The following is a 22,138-nucleotide window of genomic DNA, read 5'->3' on the forward strand; positions in this document are numbered from 1 at the left end:
AGGTCTGTGATTTGCTGATTTTTGGCAAAGCAGTGGGTTTGATTTTAAAGTGGGTATAAACACTTGCATATACCCAGTGGAGTGTCTGGCCTCATTTGATACACAGAGATGAAACCAGTCCTCCTACTGAAGTTGCACTCTGCAGAGCTCAGTGGGGAGAACTCTGAGAGCTGATTGAGGGAAGAGACACACAGAAACAGAGCTGAGGCGGTCAATCTGCTGGAGATCTCTCCCCTGTCACCTTTTTTCTCTTGGTGTCAGGAAAACTTGTCAGAAGTGACGCATGCAGATAGCAGAGGAAGGAGGCAGCAGACAGACAATTAGTGCTCTTAATTGAGACAAGTACCCACTATGGAGGGATATGCTTTGTTCAGGTTTCATGTCAGAGGTTTTCAACCACATTAATCTCTTCATTTTCAGCAATAATTACTAATTTCTCTTTCGTTAATTGACGGACACAGCTCTTCATCTTCATGACCATAGGGTTATACTGCCCCTTACGGGAGTAGGACACTAGGCAGGGAAAAAAGCTTGAGCACGCCTATGGGGAAGTTTGTGGGGGTATACTCCCACTTCCTGCTATAGGTATTCTTTTTTGCCTAGTCAAGAATAAGGACTTCGTTCCTTGATAGGATCTCTGGTCCTGGCAATTTTTTTCTTTTTAAATGAAATTTTTTCCTCCTTTTATTATTTTGTTCCTGTGAGAATCTACAATCAAGTGCCAGACTGGGCGATGAACTGGATAATCTAGATCCTTAGGGCCCTCCCAGTCTGGCCCACAAAGGCGTGCAGACCGTAGCTCTGCGCTAGGTTGGTTGCGACATAGCCCCATAGGCCCAGCTGGCCTGCGAGTTACACGTCTCGTGAGGGCGCATAAGAACTGGCTTCGGCCTGAGTTGCAGCTTTTTCTCCTGACCGACAGCACCCACATTACAATGGAGCGGTGTCCTGTCCATCGCAGTAGCCACCCTGTTCTTGGTGTGGTAAGTAGCTGTCCCCAATCTACCACTAGTGGGGTAAGTAGCTGCCCCCCCCCTCCACCCGTAGAGGGATTAGGGGTTGACGTGGTCTCCTCCCTGGGATGGTCGGACCCTCGGGCTCCCCTCCCACCCAGTTCGTGCCCACCCAATCTCGGTGGTCCATTGCAGCTTGTGCCCCCCATCTGCCTACACACCCTTCACCCCCCCCCCCCCTGGGGCAGACATACCTTTTTGGGTTGAATGGGGTGCTGCACTGGCGATGGGGGTGGGGGGGGCATGCTGCTGGAGACTGAACAATCGCTCCTCGGGTGAGGGGTGGGCCTAGTGGGTGCGCCTGCCAGGGCCCCCTCCTTCTTGTTGGATCTTTTTTTTTTTTCTGGGACCTCGGGAGCCACGTGGTGCCGCCATTTTCTTGTAGCCTTCTGTGCTCCAGATTGGGGACCATGTTTTTATAGCCTCAGCGGCCATTTTCCTATGGTTTCCCATTGCAAATAGCCGCGACCATGTTTTTGGAGTCAGAAGGGTGGTGATTTAGCGATGGGAAGCCCTTTCACGGCCTCTAGTACAGATACAGAGATATGCGTCTTCCTGATCGCCGCATGCTGTGCAGTTCCGGCTGTGAGTACCTGAACGGTGCTGGGGAGTGTCTTGTGGGGTTTACTCTCCCTCTTTCTGCTATTGCAGCGGTAGTGTAGTGCTGTGCTGGGCCTTTTTGTGCAGACAGCGCAGTGGGGTTTCCCTTGCAGTGTTTTTACATGTTTTTTTTGTGTGGATTCCCCTCTCTATTCATGTATCCCTAAAGCATGTTTTCACCACCTGATCCCCTCTCAGAGGCTGTCAGGCCCTCCGGGGCCCCACAACTGACTGCACTGACAATGGTCCTGTGCAATTAGGCAAGCAAAAATTGTCCCCCACCTTGTCTCCTCTGTCTCTCCTCAGATCCAGAGTCTGATTCGCCCACCGCAGATACGAGCTGCCCTTCGGGGTCTGCGTCCACACACCCTGCGTGCTCAGATAGTGAGGATGATTCCTCTGTTCCTCTAGCCCAGTGGTGTCCAAACTTTTTTCAAAGTTTGATGAAGTGAACATGCCACACACACACACACACACATATCCATACACACACACATACACACATCCATACACACATCCATACACACATCCATACACACATCCATACACACATCCATACACACATCCATACACACATCCATACACACATCCATACACACACACATACACACATCCATACATCCACACACACACACACACACATCCATACACACACACACACACACACACATCCATACACACACACACACACATCCATACACACACACACACACATCCATACACACACACACACACATCCATACACACACACACACATCCATACACACACACACATCCATCCATACACACACACACACACACACACACACATCCATACACACACACACACATCCATACACACACACACATCCATACACACACACACACACACATCCATACACACACACACATCCATACACACACACACACACACATCCATACACACACACACATCCATACACACACACACACACACATCCATACACACACACACACACACACACACACACACACACACATCCATACACACACACGCACACATCCATACACACACATCCATCCACACACACACGCACACATCCATACACACACATCCATCCACACACACACGCACACATCCATCCACACACACACGCACACATCCATCCACACACGCACGCACACATCCATCCACACACGCACACATCCATCCACACACACATATATATATATATATATATATATATATATATATGTATATATATATGTATATGTATATGTATATATATATATATATATATATATATATATATATATATATGTATATTTATAGGAAATAATAAGCATCAGTACTTCATGAATAAAATCACACTTACAGAAACAGGCAGTAGGATTGTAGAAGTTACACCTCCTCGGTCAGCTCCATACATACATACATACACACATACGCACACATACATACATAGACACACACATCACACTTACAGAAACAGGCAGTAGGATTGTAGAAGTGACATCTCCTCGGTCAGCTCCACAAGATCCTCAGTCGGCTCATATGGGTGGCTGTGTGCGGTGAAGGAGAGAAGGCATGCAATTTTCAAATTCATTCTGCACTCCCACGCAGTCGTGGGTGGCGACGGGGCAGATAGAGCCAAGCGGGGGGGGGGCGGAGCGGGACTCGGGAGCTGCCGAGAGAGGCTCCGCCCCTGAGCTATCGCATCGGGGCGGGGATGTGAGGAGTCTCAGAGAGAAAGGCATTGACAAAAGTCAGCAGTGTCTCAGGGGGCCGTATAAAACTAAAGGACGGGCCGCAACTGGCCCTCGGGCCGGACTTTGGACATGACTGCTCTAGCCGCACATGAAAAGGCGCTTGTGGATGCACTGATTGTATTGGTGCGGGAAACCTTACATATGGAAGCTGCTCCTAATGCAGCATCAGAAACGCCGGTCATCTTTGGCACCCACAGGTCCTCCAAAGCGGCGAGGGTGTTCCCCTTTCCTGCCTTCTTTGACAATATTGTCTTAAAACTGGTGGTGCCCAAAATGCACCTTTTGTACTCCCTAAGCGTTTTGCAATACGATACCCTTATGAGGAGTCCCTCCCTAAAAAATGCACGGTACTCCCTATAGTGTACTTCCCGGTTTAATAAAGCCACTGTAATACCGGTTGAAGAGTCCCCTGTCTTCTCTGATCTGGCTGATAGGAGGTCGGAGGCTTTGATCCACCATATGTTCACTGTGGCTGGATCGGCATTCGGACCGGTGTTTACCATCACCCTGGTGTCACAAGCTTACTGACTGGGCCAAAATCTCACACGGGGACCTGAAGGGGAAGCAGCTCCCCCCTGCTTTTGTGGAGCTTGTGGTTCAGTTTATCCAAGGGCTACAGTTAGTCTGTGATGCCTCTTTGGATGCCGCTCCCCTGATTTCTAGACTGTCTGTCTCAGCAGTAGTCCTGCGGCGCGTTATCTGGCTGAAATGCTGGTCTGCGGACCAGCAGAAAGCCTTGCCCGATCTTCCATTTGTGGGGATCACCTGTTTGGAGCTTCCTTGGATGACATCATCAAAGGCCTCACGGGGGGGGGGGTAAGAGTACTCTTCTTCCCCAGGCTTCCAAGGGTAAGGAGTACCATCGCAGACGGTGACCTTCCTTTTCGGCTCACATGCGGCCTTTTCGTCCCTCAAGGTCTCAAGACAAGGGATCTAAACTCTTCAGGGCCTCCACAGGGGGTTCCACAAAGTCTTAGTTGGGCAAACCAAGAGCGGGTTCTGCCAGACCTGCGGACAAAAATTCCTCCGTGTGAAGGGGCCAGTGTCCTGGCGGCTTGGAAAGTAACCGGCATTCTAAGATGGGCAGAACGATCCGTTCCAGCCCTCTCTGCTGTGCACATTCCAGGAGTGGAAAATTGGCAGGCGGACAATCTCAGTCAACAGGCGTTAGACCAAGAAGAATGGTCACTTCTCCTGGAGGTTTTCAATCAGTTGTGTCTCTGGGGGGGGACTCCCAAGGTGGATCTGTTGGCCTCTCACCTCAACAGGAAAGTACAGAGGTTTGTGGCACGGTCTCTGGATCCTCTAGTCGACGCCTTAGTGGCTCCTTGGAGTCAGAATCCGTCTGATTTACGTTTTTCCTCCTCACAAGCTTCTGCCGAGACTCCTGTGCAGGATCGAGGCAGAAGGGATTGCGGTCGTCCTAGTGGCTCCAGAATGGCCTCGCTCCTTGGAGACTTCCTTTCAGGGAAGATCTGTTGTCCCAAGGACCGATCTTCATCCTGCTTTGCAGTCGCTGGATTTGATGGCTTGGCTGTTGAAAGCCAGTTGCCGAAGGTTGTCTGAATCGGTGATTCCTACGCTTTTGAAAAGGTTGAAAATCTACTTCTAGGAAGATTTACTATCGTACTTGGAAGACGTACATTGGGTGGTGTGAATCCCTAAAGGTTCACCCCCTGCTTTTTTTCGGTTACTCAGATCTTGGCTTTCCTCCAGCGAGGGGTTGAGCAGCGTCTGGCCTTGAGTACCATTAGGGCCAAGTCTTGGCCTTGGCAGTTTTCTTTCAACGTCTTTTGCCCACACTCTTCTTGGTGCTTACCTTTCTCCAGGGAGTGAGACACATGGTTCCCCTGGTGCGGTCTCCACTGCCACCGTGAGAACTTGTTGTTGTCAGTTCTCTAGAAACCCCCCTTTGAAAATATTTGTCAGATCCACCTGCTTATGTTGTCCTAGAAGGTGGCCTTTTTGGTGGCTATTACTTCAGGGTGTCTGAACTGGCAGCGCTGTCTTGTCGTTCTCCTTATCTAGTGGTTCACGTCCATGTGCGTTGTTCCTTCCAATTTTCATCTGAATGAAGACCTTGTGTTTCCCTTCCTGTGTTAAGCCTAAGCAAGTTGCCTTGCATTCCCTGGATGTGGTTCAGGCAATCAGGGTGTACCTGGCAACTATGGAGTAATTTTGGAAGTCAGAATCATTATTTGTCCTCAAGGATGGACCTCGCAAAGGGCTGGCTGCTTCTGCTGCGACCATTGCCAGATGGCTTAGACAGACTGTGGTTCAGGCTTATTCTTTTAAGGGTCAGGTTCCTCCTTTCCCTGTTAGGGCGCACTCCCGGGTGCTTAGTACCTCCTTGGCCTTCTGTCATCAGACGTCAGTGATGCAGGTTTGCAAGGCAGCCACATGTCGTCTGTGCGCACATTCACAAAGTTTTACAAAGTGAATGTGTTGGTATCTGCGGATGCTTCTTTTGGCCGCAAAGTTTTTTACAGGCTGCCGTTTTAAAGGACTTGTCCTCTTTGAGGGTGTTTTTTTCAGGTGAGCTCCAAGTTACCTGGTTGGCTATGTTTAGCCTTGAGGAAGTTTGTTTTCTGCTGTTCCCACCCCTCATGTTTGACACTGCTTTGGGACGTACCTATGGTCATGAAGATGAAGAGCTGTGTCCGTCAATGAACGAAAGAGAAAATTGGATTTTTGACTTACCATAAAATCTATTTCTCTAAAGTTCATTGACGGACACAGCACCCGTCCCTCTTTGGAGTTTGGTATTTTTCTTCTGACACTGCTTGTCACAAAACTGAATACCTATGACAGGAAGTGGGAGTATACCCCCCAAGGACTGCCCCATAAGCGTTCTCAAGCTTTTTTCTCTGCCTAGTGTCCTACTCCTGTAGGGGGCAGTATAACACTACAGTCATGAAGATGAAGAGCTGTGTCCGTCAACGAACCTCAGAGAAATGGATTTTACTGTAAGTCAAAAACCAATTTTTCCTTTACTTCACCTCCACTCTGTTCAGACTGGGGAGCCAAAAGAAATACCCTGGTATAGAGGTGTATGTATGATGGGCCAGTGTTCCATGGGGTGTCCATGACCCATAATGCTATACCTCCAGCAAGTTTTATCTTACTCTGGGCTTAGGCAAGGGGAATGAAAGAAAGGCAAGTATCTTCTGCTGGGAAGTTTGTATTAGTGAACCCATTGCCATGCCCTAAACGAGAGAACCACAGATTCACTTTAATGCTCCTATTCAGATAAACCCAATTAAAGGTAGCACAAGCAGCAATTTGTATATGTAGTAAACAATAGCAACCTGTTTCAATTTTGTCAGATTAGAGCAGTCACAATAAGAGCTATTTAGTCATGCATTGCTGCACCTTGTTTTGAAAATGTTGAAATATTTATTTATAGTAGCCTTCTGTTGAATGTGTAGTAATGCATTTTGATTTCTTTACTTAATATTACATGTTCATGTATTTTACAGCCTTTGCAACCACATGTTAGAGTCTGGGACTCTGTGAGTTTGTCTACATTGCAAGTTATTGGTCTCGGGACCTTTGAGCGGGGTGTTGGATGTCTAGATTTCTCCAAATCGGTAAAATATTGCATAAATGTAGAAAGAAAAACATGCAAATGGTATTGGTTACTTGCAATTATTTATTTATTTTTTTTTATAGTGTAGATCTTTTAAAATATTTTTTTTTTTAAATTTTTTTACTTTATTTCAGCTCCCCAAAATACAATATTTGAGGGCCTTTTTCGTGTCAATAGCAACTTGATTTGCCTTACTAGGCTTTGTGCAGAGGAGCACCATAGATATTGGATCATCATCCAGCCAGCTGAAAACAGACAGCTTGAGAGGCTTTTATCTAATGTCTAAGGGCATCTTTTTTCTGCCAATGCATAGTCATATGATCAGAGATGCAACTGTATTAAAGGATAAGTTCACCATTTGAAAAAAAATATATAAATGCACATTTTTGCCTTTATTTTTTTCCAAGGAGCCTGCAGAATAATGTCAGGTTAATGCAGACTCTCAGGATAGCGATCTGCCTATACCTCTGATACGAGCAGGCAGTAACTTAACAGCAGAACTACAAACGGTCAGCTGCAATGGATGATGGTACTTGTAATCTTTTTCATTCACAAGAAACTATGAAATAACGATCCAACAGCGGAGCCCTGTATGGTCGCACTGTTTTTCAATTGTGACAGCAAGTGAGGGGAGAAGATCACCCCCCCCCCCCCCCCGCCTGCTGTCAGGAAGGGGGGGGGAGAGAGAGAATAAGGGGTGGATGCTAAAATTTTAACATGTTACACCCTAAATGCAGGTGACCTGTTCAGAAAGATTAACTTGGCCTTTAAACAGTTTTTGATCAGAAAGGAATGTTCAACACAAAAAGCCAACATTTTTTTTATACATTTGGTCAGATTTCCACCATCATCCTTTTTGAGAATAACTTGCTTGTTTATTCACGTGGGGCATATGCATCCATTCCCCATGTGAGCGTCGTGTATACCCACATGAGGATGCACAGGTGTTCCGTGCATTCCTGTGCAGGCAGTTGCATAGCTGTCAGTTGAGATGTATTGGCTGCACAGACACAGCCGCTGCTCCCAATCTAACATTTGTGCAGGGGCATGGCCCCAAACCCACAGATGTCAGATTGGGGGCAGTGGCTGTATCCAAATTGAAAGCTATGGAACTGCCTGCATGGGAATGTTCAGAACACCTGTACATGGCCCTCACACGAGACATTAATGCATATACTATGTGTGAACAAGGCCATATTTATTTGCCAGGAAGGGTCTTTATATTGAAACAATTGCTATCTGAAACTATTGTAAAGTTAAATGTTTGGCTAGCATTAGACCTGGCCCAAGGTCATATCACAGGAATCTTACCTTTTAGATTGGTCTGTGCTGGCAGACACCGCTCACTTGGTGCATTGTTGGTCTCATCATTCTAAAGGGTACACATGGAGCTAAAATGACATGTGTGGAACCCAGGTATGGCAAATTTCATTATTTTTTAGTGGGGGAAAAATTGGTAAAAAGATATTAAATTGTGTTTCTGGAATGCAGTCGTAGTGTAAATGTAGAGCCTTCTCAGTATTTCATTTAGGCAGGATTTCAGTTTTGCGTAGATTTCAACGTGAAATCCAGTTTCCTGAATCTTTTCATCAAAAATGTGTATTAAAATATAATGGCTGTCGGAAAAATTTCTCCACTTCATTGGCTTTTCCTAAAGTTTCTGCTCTCAGGAGGCCATTTTATTCTATTTTTTTTTTTAGCTTTTCAGTTGATTTTTAATTTTTCCCTTTACATTATTGCAAAATTGACTATCAAAACATATGTGCATTATAAAAGAGTAAATGCCATGCTGTACATATTAGGTATATCTAGACCTGTGTAATTTTTAATACCTTCTGTAAAAGAGAGCCCTCACCTGTTCTGCTGTCATCAGTGAGCATGTCCACAGAGGTAAAGTCTTAATGGAATTTTTATGCAAGTGGTAACAGATGCTTTTCCTTTTTTTTCTTTAAAGGATTCTGGGTCACACTTGGCGGTCATCGACGACTCCAATGAGCATATGTTGACAGTGTGGGACTGGCAGAAAAAGTCAAAAGTAGCAGAGATTAAGGTATTGACCATTGCTAAGAAGATTTAGTGCAGTCCTAAAACGTTAGCTTCTATTTATATAGGATGAAAAAATAGGTGCATGGCAGGTTGTTCTGACCCCTACATAGTTTCATAGTTAGTGAGGTTGAAAAAAAGACACCAGTCCATCCAGTTCAACCTCCTGAACTGTGATTTGGGTTACTCAGCCGATTGGCTCAGTACACATGCAAGCAGACAAAAGGGGGGACGGCTGCCTGAAGGTTGTCTGCATTGGTTGGACTGCAGCCATCCATTTAATGCAGCCCCACCTCCCGTCTACCAGTAGAGCAGGTGAAATATGGGTGGACTGTAAAGCTGGCCATACACTATACAATTTTCATATTCAATTTCCTTTAGATTTACCTTCAACTATGTAGTGCAAGGGCCTGATTGCATACAAATTGAAAGTGTTTTGGTTTAACCTTGTATTACATGTTTTTGGTAAATCTAAAGGAAAGTTGAACAAGAAGATTGTATAGTGTATGGCAGGGCTAACTCCCAACAATATGGGCTGCATCTTATGGTCCTTGTGAATTCAAGCCAAGTACACCAGGGGAAGGCAGATGTCTCATTGAGAATGGCAGGTTCCGAGTCATCTTTCTCACTTCAAATGCAGCACTACTGTACTTGTTCTGCTGCCAGTGTTCTACTTACTTTGCTTTATGGATGGAAGCAGCAAATTAGTGGCGAAAGCTTCCTTCTGTTTTCTCATTGAAAAGTAATCTATCAGTGGCAGTCACACTGGGACTTTTAACAAGTTCTTCTCAAAAAAGTTGTTTTCAGACAGTCATAAGTACTTGTTAAGGAAGCCTATCCTAAAAGAAACATACAAGCTGTCATTTGTAGTTGCCTAGCTGTAATACTGACCTTTTTGCTTTCCTACTTTGATTCACTTACCAGGAACAATTAGGTGATTACTTTACAATGGCTTTCCTGAGCTGCATACCTGTTTAGGTCAATGTTGGCATTGACTTTTGTGACACTGGACCAGTGTTTCTCAACTCCGGCCCTCAGGGCACACTAACAGGCCAGATTTTAAGTATTACCTTGGGGAGATGCAGACTAGAATACTGCAATCACTGAGCAGCAAATGTTATCACCTGTGATGTATTTCAGTTGCAAACCGGGCCTGTTAGTGTGCCCGGAGGACCAGAGTTGAGAAACACTGCACTGGACAATATTCAGCCTCCAAGACCGAATAAATCAGGTAGTGGAAAATAAATACTGCGGACAGTACTGGAGAGTAGAAGATTGTTGCAGCAAGACCTGGGTTCTTAAACCCCTTCTGGGGGACTATTTTAAAATGGTTAATAATTGCCCAGAATTGAGTATTAAAGAGTAAGTCCACTTTTTGTGAGGAAAACACAATCCCCTCTAGTTGATGTACATTGCAAGGTTTTTTAATATGGTAACTTTGTTCCCAATTACCTTTTGGGTTTCTGCTTTGCGGGAAATAACTGACTGTGTCTTTTGCATACTAGTTCTGAATAGGAGTGACTAGTTCATCATAACCACCTGATACACTTTCAATGTTCTGATAAGAAAAGTTGCTGTGTCAGCATACCTTTAGAAGTAACTATTAGGGAGGATCTCATCAAAAATGAAATGTATGTTGCAGAGGATGCCAAATATATGACTTGTCTTTGTGCAGACTTCTGGGAAAATCAGTGAGCCAATCACACAAGCTGTAAATTATGAGTTTGGAGGCGTTCTGTACACCAGCAATGTACAAAACACCACCAAGTTGCCATATTGTATTGAATTTTACAGAATATTTCAGCACTACAGATTGAATTGCAAATGTAGTTTTAATAACATTTAGCAATTATATAGGATGTTATTTTTTATATCAGTAATTCTGGGGGTACATACCGAATATATGAGAATAGATGACAATACAAAAGTGCCTGTTCTTATTACATTGCTTCCTTTACACCTGTTCATGGCGTGTACAGTATGTATTATAAACCCTACTCCTATTGACCTATTTGTAGACTACGAATGAGGTGGTCTTGGCAGTTGAATTCCACCCAACTGACCCCAGTACGATAGTCACCTGTGGCAAGTCACACATCTTTTTCTGGACCTGGAACGGCAATTCTTTGGCGAGGAAACAAGGAATCTTTGGGGTAAGCAGATTGTCGGTTTGTTACTTGATAAATTAATATTACTTGTTTTTTTCCCTCAACATATCTATAATAATACACTTTATTTTATATAGTGCCTTTAAAGGTATCTTCTCAAGTACCAAAAACAAGTAATACACAAGAAAAGAAACAGAAAAGGAACAGTTAGGTGAAGGCTTGTCTAAAGAAGAAAGTTTTCACTTTCGATTTGAAAAAGTTTAAATAAGGTGAATGAATCTATGATGTGCTTGGAAAGAGAATTTTAAAGTTTCTGGGCATAAGCAAAGGCACTGTCCCCCAGAGAGTTTAGGCAAGTTTGAGGGACGTGTAGAAGACCTCTTTTAGAGGAGAGGGGGGGAGTAATGGTATGAAAATTCAGATAGATAATAGGGTGCGGAGCCACGCATAGTCATGTGGGTGAGCATAAGGATTTCGAAATCGGTGCAAAACCAGACAGGTAGTCAGTGCAAGGACAGATGGGAGTATTCTCTCAATTGCCCTAGCCTAGACCTAGTCAGGAGTTGGGTACCCCAGCAATTAGAGCATTAAACTAGCCATGTAGGGAAAACACAGATGTATGGATCAGCTTTTCAGCCACACCATATGATAACAAAGGGCATAGTCCAGCGATGTTTCTCAAGTGGAAAAAATAAGTTTTGACAACCTAGACACGTGGATTAAATGATAAGCTAGTGTCAAAAATTACTCTCCGATTATTCAAATTAGACTGAAGCTCAAGTATTGTACCATCAACAAAGCTAAAGAACTGGTTTTACTAAATTGATGGGGGTTGCCAATTAGCATGATTTCAGACTTGTCACAGTTTAGTTGAAGGAAATGTTGAGTCATCCAAGTTTTTGTCAGATACAGCTGGATAAGAGAGACAAATTAGAACCCAATATAGCATGGCTGTATAGTGGAGTATCATGAGCATAGAAGTGATAATTTAGGCCATGAGATATTAACTGCTGACCAAGTTGAAATATGTAAAGGCTCAAATGTAAGGAACCCATAATAGAGATGCATGGAACACCAAAATTAACAGGACCAATTTCAAACTGGTCTCTTGTTGCAAAACTGGATATTTTGTTGTAAACTTGGGTAGAAAGTACTAGCAAAATAATATCAGGATACACTGAGGGGAAAAAAGTATTTGATTCCCTGCGGATTTTGTATGTTTGCCCACTGACAAAGAAATGATCAGTCTATAATTTTAATGGTAGGTTTATTTTAACAGTGAGAGACGGAATAACAGAAAAATCCAGAAACGCATTTCAAAAGAGTTATAAATTGATTTGCATTTGAGTGAAATAAGAAGTATTTGTCCCCTTCGCAAAATATGACTTAGTACTTATTGGCAAAACTCTTGTTGGCAATCACAGAGGTCAGATGTTTCTTGTAGTTGGCCACCAGGTTTGCACACATCTCAGGAGGGTTTTTTCCCCACTCCTCTTTGCAGATCCTCTCCAAGTCTTTAAGGTTTTGAGGCTGACGGTAACTTGAACCTTCAGCTCCCTCCACATATTTTTACATATATGTAATTCTGATTAATCCAACCCTATCACTAAAATAATAAGCTCTAAAAGTCTACTGTAAGTAAATATTCACCTCTCCCACTACACTGCACAGCTTATTTCTACTTTATTAAAGAGAAAGCGTCACCTGAAGAATTATCGGAATCCCACTTTCCTGGTAATGCACTGTCCTCAATAGATTGATCTGCTGGCTCCTACATCACTGTGTGTTTAGTAGTGACCTAGCAGTCGGTGAGAACCACCACAGCAAGTTGGGAGATGCTAGAAATTTGGCACAGTGTCGAATCCCAAAGTTTCGTCATCTAGTAGTTTCCCTTAAATACTGTATACCAGAAATTAGGCACCTGAAAAGGTGAGTATCTTCTTTACAGGAAGCACATTTTTTGTCATTTTTATTTTAGCAGTCACCTAATGGTATTTTTTGAGTGGCGGTGTTGGTCCATTTCTATTCTGGAAATTTGTAATTTCTGAAAATGGTGTACACTGACATTACCCCTCTCTTAGAAACTGTCAGTCATTTTACTCTTTGAAGTAAAAGTCCTGCCAAAAAGCAGAGGCCACTAGTTGCAAGCTATTTCCTTAGCCAGAAATGCTTCCTCCCGTGTGTGTCTTTCTAATTCTAGTTTAAGTTTGCTACCTGGGTTTCTCCAACTTTAAGGCTAAGCCCTACACTCACTCAGTTCTTCAGTTCAGTGTGAGCTCTCCAGTTGCCTATAAGGGATGATCTTATTGTAAATGCACAGAGAGATTGATAGGTGTGTATGGGGCTTATCTTCAGGGGGACAGGGCTTAGTCCTGAATTTGGGAAAATAAAGTGCATCTTTGTGTAAGGTAGTCCAGAGATGAGGAAGCCAAAAGTTCAGTTTAAAACCAGACAGATGCTGTAATGATTGGGCGAGAGTTGTGGGGGCTATAGATGACAGATGCAGCCCCAATTTACCCAAGTGGACCGTTTTTGGGATGAGAAAGGGCTTGTACCCATGTTTTCTCTGTGTCCACCACAAAATAGTTTTCCCCTTAGTTCCTGTCCACATAACAATAAACTCCTGCTCTGGAACAAATATGGAAAAAAAAAATGGTTTTGGCTGGAGTTACCCTTTACCTGTATCTAAAGCCAAAATGTTTTTAATTTCCAATGGAGACAATTGTTCTGGAAAGGGCTTTTCCCTTAACGTTTTTCAGGACAGCACCTGAGAGATGGCCCCTCCCACTTGCCAACAGAAAACACCACCTCCACCAAACTTTAAAAGGAGGCTTCTCCCCACAGCTTATCAGTTTTTGTTTTCTCTGGCCGAGGAACACCTAGTGGGGAGTCAGGAGCTCATAGGTGCTGTCCTGAGAGACCGGACTTCCTGCTCTACCGTACCCGTTTTTTCTTTTAAGAGAATCTGTTCCTCCCATACCGCACGAGCTGTTGATGAATGGGTTCCCTCTCCCCCTTCAGTGCTCAGGGAGAGCTTATACTGCTCATGGGCGCCGCTCCTAGCCAGCGGCGGACATTTTTTTTTTTTCCCTGGGATGGTTTGTCTTGTGTTTTTTCTTCTTATGGCATGCTAAGAGCTTTGACCTGGCGGTTAAAATTAAATACTCTTTATGCAAAGAAAAGTTACCTGAAGGTTGGAAGAAAACACTATGTCAGACATGCATTGACTCCTTGGTTAAAGAGGAAGCTTCTACTGCATGCAGTGATTTAGTCACATCTGTTAAGAGCTGGATGCTACCATTTAATCCTTTCGCTCTTCGCTAACAAACCCATCCTTAAGTCAGCCATCTAACTCACGATCCTCTCAGGGCTCACAGTTCATTCCTGCGGTGGAGGTTGAAGTAGGTCCTCCTACCCAAGAGGGACATTCCCCCTCTCATTCCAAAGAAGGTTCAGGGGAAAAAGAGGAGGAAGGGGTATAAGATGTACCCTCAAAATACAAGCTGTCTTTAGATCAAGTTGATCTAAATTGATCAAGTTTGTTAAAGGCAGTTTGTTACTTTGGGCTTAGAAGAAAAAAAAAATTGATCTCTGCATGATCGCGTGTATGCATGTCTGAGTGAGCCTAAAGGTTGCACCTTTCCAGTAAATTCAATAATCCCTGAAGCCATTAAAAAAGAATGGACAGAACTAGAGAGGAAACTCCTTTTTTCAATGTCCCACAAAAGGCATTTTCCTTTTGATGAAGACCCAGAGGCTCTTTGGAATAAAGTACCGAAGCTCGATGCAGCCTTTTCCCAAGTTTCCAGATCAATTGACCTGGTAGTTTCAGGACATGGGCGTACTAAAGGATCCCATGGACAAAAGGATGGCTCAACAACTTAAAGCTTGGCAATCCAACATGAGCAATCTCAAGCCAGCTATAGCAACTACTTGCGTATCTCAAAATCTGTAGTACTGGATAAATCAACTCAAAGCAAGCTTTGTGGTATTCCATTTATGGGAGAGCTACTGTTCGGTCCTGATTTACACTCTGTTCTAGACAGGATAGATGACAAAAGGAGATCATTCCCTGTTAAGAAGAAAAAAAAACAGCTAAACTGCTTTCTCGACCTCAAAGGGCTCAGAAACAAGATAGCAAGCCCCAGGGGAAAAAGAAGAATTGGTCGGTGCAGAGGGCCAGAGGGAAAGGAAGTGTCCTTTTCCATCTTCCTGCATCAACCAACGAAGCACAAAGATGTTTTGTTGCCTGTGGGAGGAAGACTTCGAAAATTCCTTCTCCCCTGGGCAGCCATAACAGAAAATCATTATATTCTAGCCATACTGTCCCAAGGATATCAAATAGAATTTTCAGATCCTCCTCCAGAAAGATATTTTGTCACAAATCTTCCAAAGGACACAACAAAAGCCCTGGCTATGAAGGAACTGTTAAAGGACCTGATGCGACAGGTGGTTGTGAATAAAGTATCATCAGAAGAACAACATCAAGGATTCTATTCCCATATCTTTCTGGTAAAGAAGCCATCCGGGAGTTTTCATTTAATCCCCAACTTTAAGCCGTTGAACCGTTCAGTCCTATGCAGAATATTTTGTATGGACTCGATCTTCTCGGTCAGGAATCTATTCACCAAAGGATGCTTCATGGCATCAATCGATTTAAGAGATGCTTACCTATCTATTCCTATAGCCCCTCAGTCCCAAAAATTCCTGAGGTTAGCAATGGATATGGGGAAGGAAGTCCTGAATCTACAATTCAGAGCCCTCCCTTTCGGCCTTTCAACTGCCCCATGGATTTTTACGAAGATCATGGCAGAAGCCTTTTCTCCTCTCCGCCTTCAAGGGGGCTCAGTAATCTTATATCTGGACGACCTCTTCTTCTTTGCTCCTTCCAGGGAAAGATTGCAAGTAGACTTAGACCAGGCCCGTCGTCACTTGGAAACCCTGGGTTGGATTGTGAACCTTCAAAAGTCAAACTTCACTCCTGCTCAGCTAGTGCAATTTCTGGATTACCAAGTAAATTCAGTAGAGCAAAGAATCAAGAAGAGAAAAAAAAAATCCAGAATGAAGTGGCAATGCTACAGACAGGTTATGTCAGGCTCCATTTCAGGCCACTTCAGAATTTCCTGCCCAAGGTATGGGATTACAGTCCGCAAACCTTGGAACCAAAGGTAAAGATCAACACTGGGGTCGAAAGGACCCTTTGGTGGTGGAGGAATCAATCGATCTTGTCAAAAGGCTTACTATGGGCCTTTCTGATTGAAAGAAGAGTGACAACAGATGCCAGCATATGGGAATGGGGGGCCCACTGGGATCAGAATCTGGCACAGGGAGTTTGGTCCTGAGTCGATGAAGTCCTCAAACTGGAGAAAGTTAGCAGTCACCTTAGCTTTGGCTGCCTTCTTTCCAAACCTCCAGGTGTCCCATGTGCAGATTTTCAGACATTGCCACTGCTGTGGCTTACTTAGTGTCTTGCAGTCCCTGCAAAAGTATTCACCCCCCTTGACTTTTTACCTATTTTGTTACATTACAGCCTTAAGTTCAATGTTTTTTTAATCTGAATTTTATGTGATGCATCAGAACACAATAGTCGAAGTTGGTGAAGTGAAATGAGTAAATATATACATAAAATTATTTTTTAGAAATAGAAAACAGAGAATTGGCATGTGCTTATTTATTCATCCCCTTTGTTATGAAGCCCATAAAAAGCTCTGGTGCAACAAATTACCTTCAGAAGTCACATGATTCGTTAAATGATGTCCACCTGTGTGCAGTCTAAGTGTCACCTGATCTGTCATTACATATACACACCTTTTTTGAAAGGTCCCAGAGGCTGCAACACCCAAGCAAGAGGCACCACTAACTAAACACTGCCATGAAGACCAAGGGAACTCTCCAAACAAGTAATATCCAAATCTTTGATGATCCTCAGGAGCACCATCAAATCTATCATAACCAAATGGAAAGAACATGACATAACCGCAAACCCGCCAAGAGACGGCCGCCCACCAAAACTCGTGGACCGGGCAAGGAGGGCATAATATCCAAATCTTTGATGATCCTCAGGAGCACCATCAAATCTATCATAACCAAATGGAAAGTACATGGCATAACAGCAAACCCGCCAAGAGACGGCCGCCCACCAAAACTCATGGGCCAGGCAAGGAGGGCATTAATCGGTGAGGCAGCACAGAGACCGAAGGTAATCCTGGAGGAGCTGCAGAGTTCCACAGCAGAGACTGGAGTTATCTGTACATAGGACGACAATAAGCCGGACGCTCCATAGAGTTGGGCTTTATGGCAGAGTGGCCAGAAAAAAGCCATTACTTTCAGCAAAAAATGAAATGGCACGTTTTGAGTTTGCGAAAAGGCATGTGGAGACTCCCAAAATGTATGGAGGAAGGTGCTCTGGTCTTATGAGACTAAAATTTACCTTTTCGGCCATCAAAGAAAACACTGGCGCACACCCAACACATCACATCACCCAAAGAACACCACCCCCACAGTGAAACATGGTGGTGGCAGCATCATGCTGGGGGGATGTTTTTCAGCAGCCGGGACTGGGAAACTGTTCAGAGTTGAGGGAAAGATGGATGGTGCTAAATACAGGGATATTCTTGAGCAAGACTTGTAAAACTCTGTGCGTGATTTGAGGCTAGGACGGAGGTTCACCTTCCAGGAGGACAATGACCCTGAACACACTGCTAAAGCAACACTTGAGTGGTTTACGGGAAACATGTAAAAGTGTTGGAATGGCCTAGTCAAAGCCCAGACCTCAATCCAATAGAAAATTGGTGGTCAGACTTTAAGATTGCTGTTCACAAACGCAAAGCATCCAACTTGAAGGAGCTGGAGCAGTTTTGCAAGGAGGAGTGGGCAAAAATCCCAGTGGTAAGATGTGGCAAGCTCATAGAGACTTATCCAAAGTGACTTGGAGCTGTGATTGCCACAAAAGGTGGCTCTACAAAGTATTGGCTTTAGGGGGGTAAATAGTTATGCGCACTTACTTTTTCTGTTATTTTGTCCTATTTGTTGTTTGATTCACAATAAAAAGAAAAAAATCTTCAAAGTTGTGAGCATGTTCTGTAAATTAAATGATTCAAATCCTCAAACAATCCATGTTAGTTCCAGGCTGTGAGGCAACAAAACACAAAAAATGCCAAGGGGGTGAATACTTTTGCAAGGTACTGTAAAACAAAAACGGGGGCAGGAGAAGCAAGGCCCTTCAGTTACTGTCAACAAAGATCCTGGAGTGGGCAGAAAGTCAAATACTTTCCTTATCAGCAGTCCATCTCGAAGGCACGTTAAACGGTGTGGCAGATTTTTTTTAAGCAGACGGAAGATTCAGGAAGCAGATTGGAGACTGAATACAGAAATCTTTGCAGTAATCACCAGGACTTGGGGGTGTCCACAGGTGGACCTGTTTGCATCAAGAGAAAACGCTCCACTCCCTTCACTGAGATGACGGTTCTCTAAGGATAGATGCCTTGGCGCATCCTTGGAACTTTCAACTGGGTTATGCGTTCCCTCCTTTTCAGTTAATTCCACTGGTATTAAGGAAGATCCAGAAAGAAAGAGTGTCGATAATTCTGGTTACTCCATTCAGGCCAAAGAGAGCCTGGTCCTCCACCATTCTACAAATGGCAGTTTCCTCTCCAACATGATTTGCTACTTTAAGGCTCAGTATGTCACCCGGATGTAGTCAGACTAAGCCTCCCCACCTGGTATTGGAGGAGCAGCTATTAAAGAATAAGGGATTCTCCGAGCCTCTTGTAACCACTTTGCTTTTTAGTAGGAAGAAAGTAACTATAAAGCTTTGGCAGGTCTACAATGCTTGGTGTCATTCAATGAATCGATCCTTGGAAGATATTGTGTCAGTGTTGGAATTCCTACAGAATGTTGCAGACAAAGGTCTGGCAGTTAGTACTCTTAAGGTGCAGGTGGCCGTCTTAGGAGTATTCCTGGAGAGACCGATTTTGGTCACAAGATTTTTTTTTTTTTTTTAGGGCACTTACTCGTTCCAGAACAGCACCTGCTAAGCATTTTCCTAAGTGGTATCTGTCAGTTGTTCTACAAGTCTTCACAGAAGAGCCTTTAGAATCAATTTCTTTGAGGAATCTTACCCTCAAGATGGTATTTTTAGTTGAGATTACAGCAAGAAGAATCGGTGAACTGCATGCAGTTAATGAGCCCTTCTTGTCCATCTAACCAGATAGAATTATACTCTAAAACGATCAAGGTTTTTTTTGCCAAAGGTAGCATCAGTTCAAAATTGGTCTCAGGATATTATCCTGACAACTTTTTGTTCTAACTTTTGAAGGGTTAAGGATGTTTTTTTTCACAATCTAGATGTGAGAAGAATCCTATTACATTACCTGGAGGTAACAAGGGAATTTAGGTTTTCGCACTCTTTGTTCTTTTTTCAGGCAACAAAAAGTACAACCAGACATCTAAGGGGTCAGTTGCTAGGTGGCTTAAATCAGCTGTTTGGGAGACTTACTCCCAGATTTAATTATTTTCCCCGCTGGGAATTCGCACACACTTTACTAGAGCTCTTGCCACATGAGCAGAAAAAGCTGGTGTCACCCCAGATCAAGTTGTTAATGCGGCTACGGGATCAAGCTATCTAAAGTTTGTCCGTCTTTACAGACTGGACCTTCTGTCAGCCGGTGATCAGGCTTTTGGCAGAAAGGTCCTTCAGGCTGTTGTCACTCCCTAGTTGGTAAGTCACGTTTATCCCCTCAGGTGTTGTCCTGAAAGATGTTAAGGGAAAATTCAAGTTAGACTTACCGGTAACTTGTTTTACAGGTGTCTTTCAGGACAGCAACGACCCCCCTCTTGTTTTTTGCTGTTATTAACCATATTATGATTGTGTTCCAGCCTGGGCCGGAAGTACTTTACTACAACTAATAAGCTGTGGTGAGAAGCCTCCTTTTAAAGTTTGGTGGAGGTGGGGTTTCCTGTTGGCAAGTGGGAGGAGCCATCTCTCAGGTGCTGTCCTGAAAGACTCCTGGAAAACAAGTTACCAGTAAGTCTAACTTGAATTTTTTTTTCCTGTTGTGCCTACAGATAGGAAGGGAAGAGCAATCATTTCAGTGAGAAACAGATGGTAAAAAAAAGCCTGCCAGGGTTTTAAACAATTCCTTAATCTGCAGTGAAAAAAAGAAAAACTGTTTTGGCTGTTGAGATTGCCTAATTTTTTATGTTTGATTCTTTAAACTATTTAGGGAACAATATTAACTGTTCATTTTTGGTCTAATCATCTCTATATTTTATTTCAGAAATACGAGAAACCAAAGTTTGTGCAATGCTTGGCCTTCCTAGCCAATGGCGATGTGCTTGCTGGAGATTCAGGAGGTGTCATGTTAATATGGAGCAAAACTCCAGTGGAATCCACAGCCGGAAAAGGAGTGAAAGGTGGGTCTCCCCTCAACCAGGTGTTTGCTGGGATAATCCCGTTGGGCTGAACTAGATAGAGCAGGCCAGTAATAAAAGTCACAGCTGCACTTTGCCATGACTAATGCATCCTTTTCTTGTGGTCCCAACAAGACATTCTGCCATTGGGGTGGTAGTGCATATCCTTATTATATCAGTCTTCCAGGATATTGAAACGTACCAGCATGCAGGTGTGGTGATATTTAAAAGGTTATCCGGGAATGCTTCAAGCTTGTCTCTCCACCACTCCTAACATTTTAATTGCTTCTAAATCCCCACTTGGCGTTCAGCTAAATGTCTCAATAATTGTTCAGAGAACGCAAGCAATTATTCGAAGCCTTAATAGCAATGAGTCATTAGGTGTTTTCTCTTTTAATGTTATTAATATGCCTGGCACACAGTGAACAGTGCTCATTATGCAAACACCAGGGAGAGCACTACCTGATGGAAACAATGAGCTAATTAATTTACTGCCCTAGAAAATAAGACCTGCACCCCAAGTTGATTGTATTCACCCTGATTGTATTCACCCTGCTCAGGGTGAGTACTTGAGTGCCAGAAATGCCTTTAGTTTGGACCATTGAGACAAAATAACTAATGGGGTTTTGAATGAACCCAAAAGGAAGCAAAAAGTGCAGCGCAGAATCTGCTGTGAAGCTTAAAAGAAATGGGGATGACAGCACCCGAGAGCCGACTAAAAAAAAAGAAAATCGGCTGGGGTGCCGACATTGCGGGATCCCTGAACAGGTAAGTGTCCTTGTAATAGAAGTCAGCAGCTACAGTATGTGTAGCTGCTGACTTAATTTTTGGTGGGGGCTGCTGGAGCGCCTCTAAGAAATAAATGTTTTGGGATTCTAATGGAGCCTCCATTGGATTAATCGGAGAAGCAGCCAAGAGGCCCATGGTAACTTTGGAGAAGCCGCAGAGATCCACAGCTCAGGTGGGAGAATCTGTCCACAGGACAACTATTAGTCATGCACTCCACAAATCTGGCTTTTATGGAAGAATGGCAAGAAGAAAGCCATTGCTCAAAGAAAGCCATAAGAAGTCCCATTTGCAGTTTGCGAGAAGCTATGTGGGAGACACAGCAAACCTGTGGAAGAAGGTGCTCTGGTCAGATGAGGCCAAAATGTAACTTTTTGGCCACTAAACAAAACCATGTGTGGCAGAAAACTAACACTGCACATCACCCTTAACACACCATCCCCACCGTGAAACATAGTGGTGGCAGCACCATGTTGTGTTGATTCTTTTGTTTAGCAGGGACAGGGAAGCTGGTCAGAGGTAATAGGAAGATGAATGGAGCTAAATACAGGGCAATCTTAGAAGAAAATCTGTTAGAGTATGCAAAAGACTTGAGACTGGGACGGAGGTTCACCTTCCAGCAGGAAAATTACCCTAAACATACAGCAATGAGACGGTTTAGATTAAAGCATATATTTGTGTTAGAATGGCCCAGTCAAAGTCCAGATCGAAATCCAATTGAGAATATGTGGCAAGACTTGAAAATTGCTGTTTACAGATGCTCTCCATCCAGAGCTTGAGCTATTTTGCAAAGAAGAATGGGCAAAAATCTTGCTCTCTAGGTGTGCAAAGCTGGTAGAAACATACCCAAAAAGTTTTGC

General features: G+C 43.7%; 1 protein-coding gene across 6 annotated transcripts in view; it reads left to right on the forward strand.

Annotated features, from left to right (window-relative positions):
* The window catches only part of EML4 (EMAP like 4), a 351,241-nt gene that overhangs the window by 276,348 nt on the left and 52,755 nt on the right, over positions 1-22,138 (forward strand). For all 6 annotated transcript variants that reach the window (XM_082252333.1, XM_082252336.1, XM_082252331.1 and 3 more), the window contains 4 exons: positions 6,821-6,931; positions 8,885-8,980; positions 10,992-11,126; positions 20,360-20,495. In XM_082252333.1, the coding sequence (XP_082108459.1) occupies positions 6,821-6,931; positions 8,885-8,980; positions 10,992-11,126; positions 20,360-20,495 (478 nt within the window). The remainder of the gene's footprint in view (positions 1-6,820; positions 6,932-8,884; positions 8,981-10,991; positions 11,127-20,359; positions 20,496-22,138) is intronic.

The sequence above is a fragment of the Pelophylax lessonae genome, assembly GCF_965119305.1.
Source record: "Pelophylax lessonae genome assembly, chromosome: 3".
Classification (NCBI taxonomy): domain Eukaryota; kingdom Metazoa; phylum Chordata; class Amphibia; order Anura; family Ranidae; genus Pelophylax; species Pelophylax lessonae.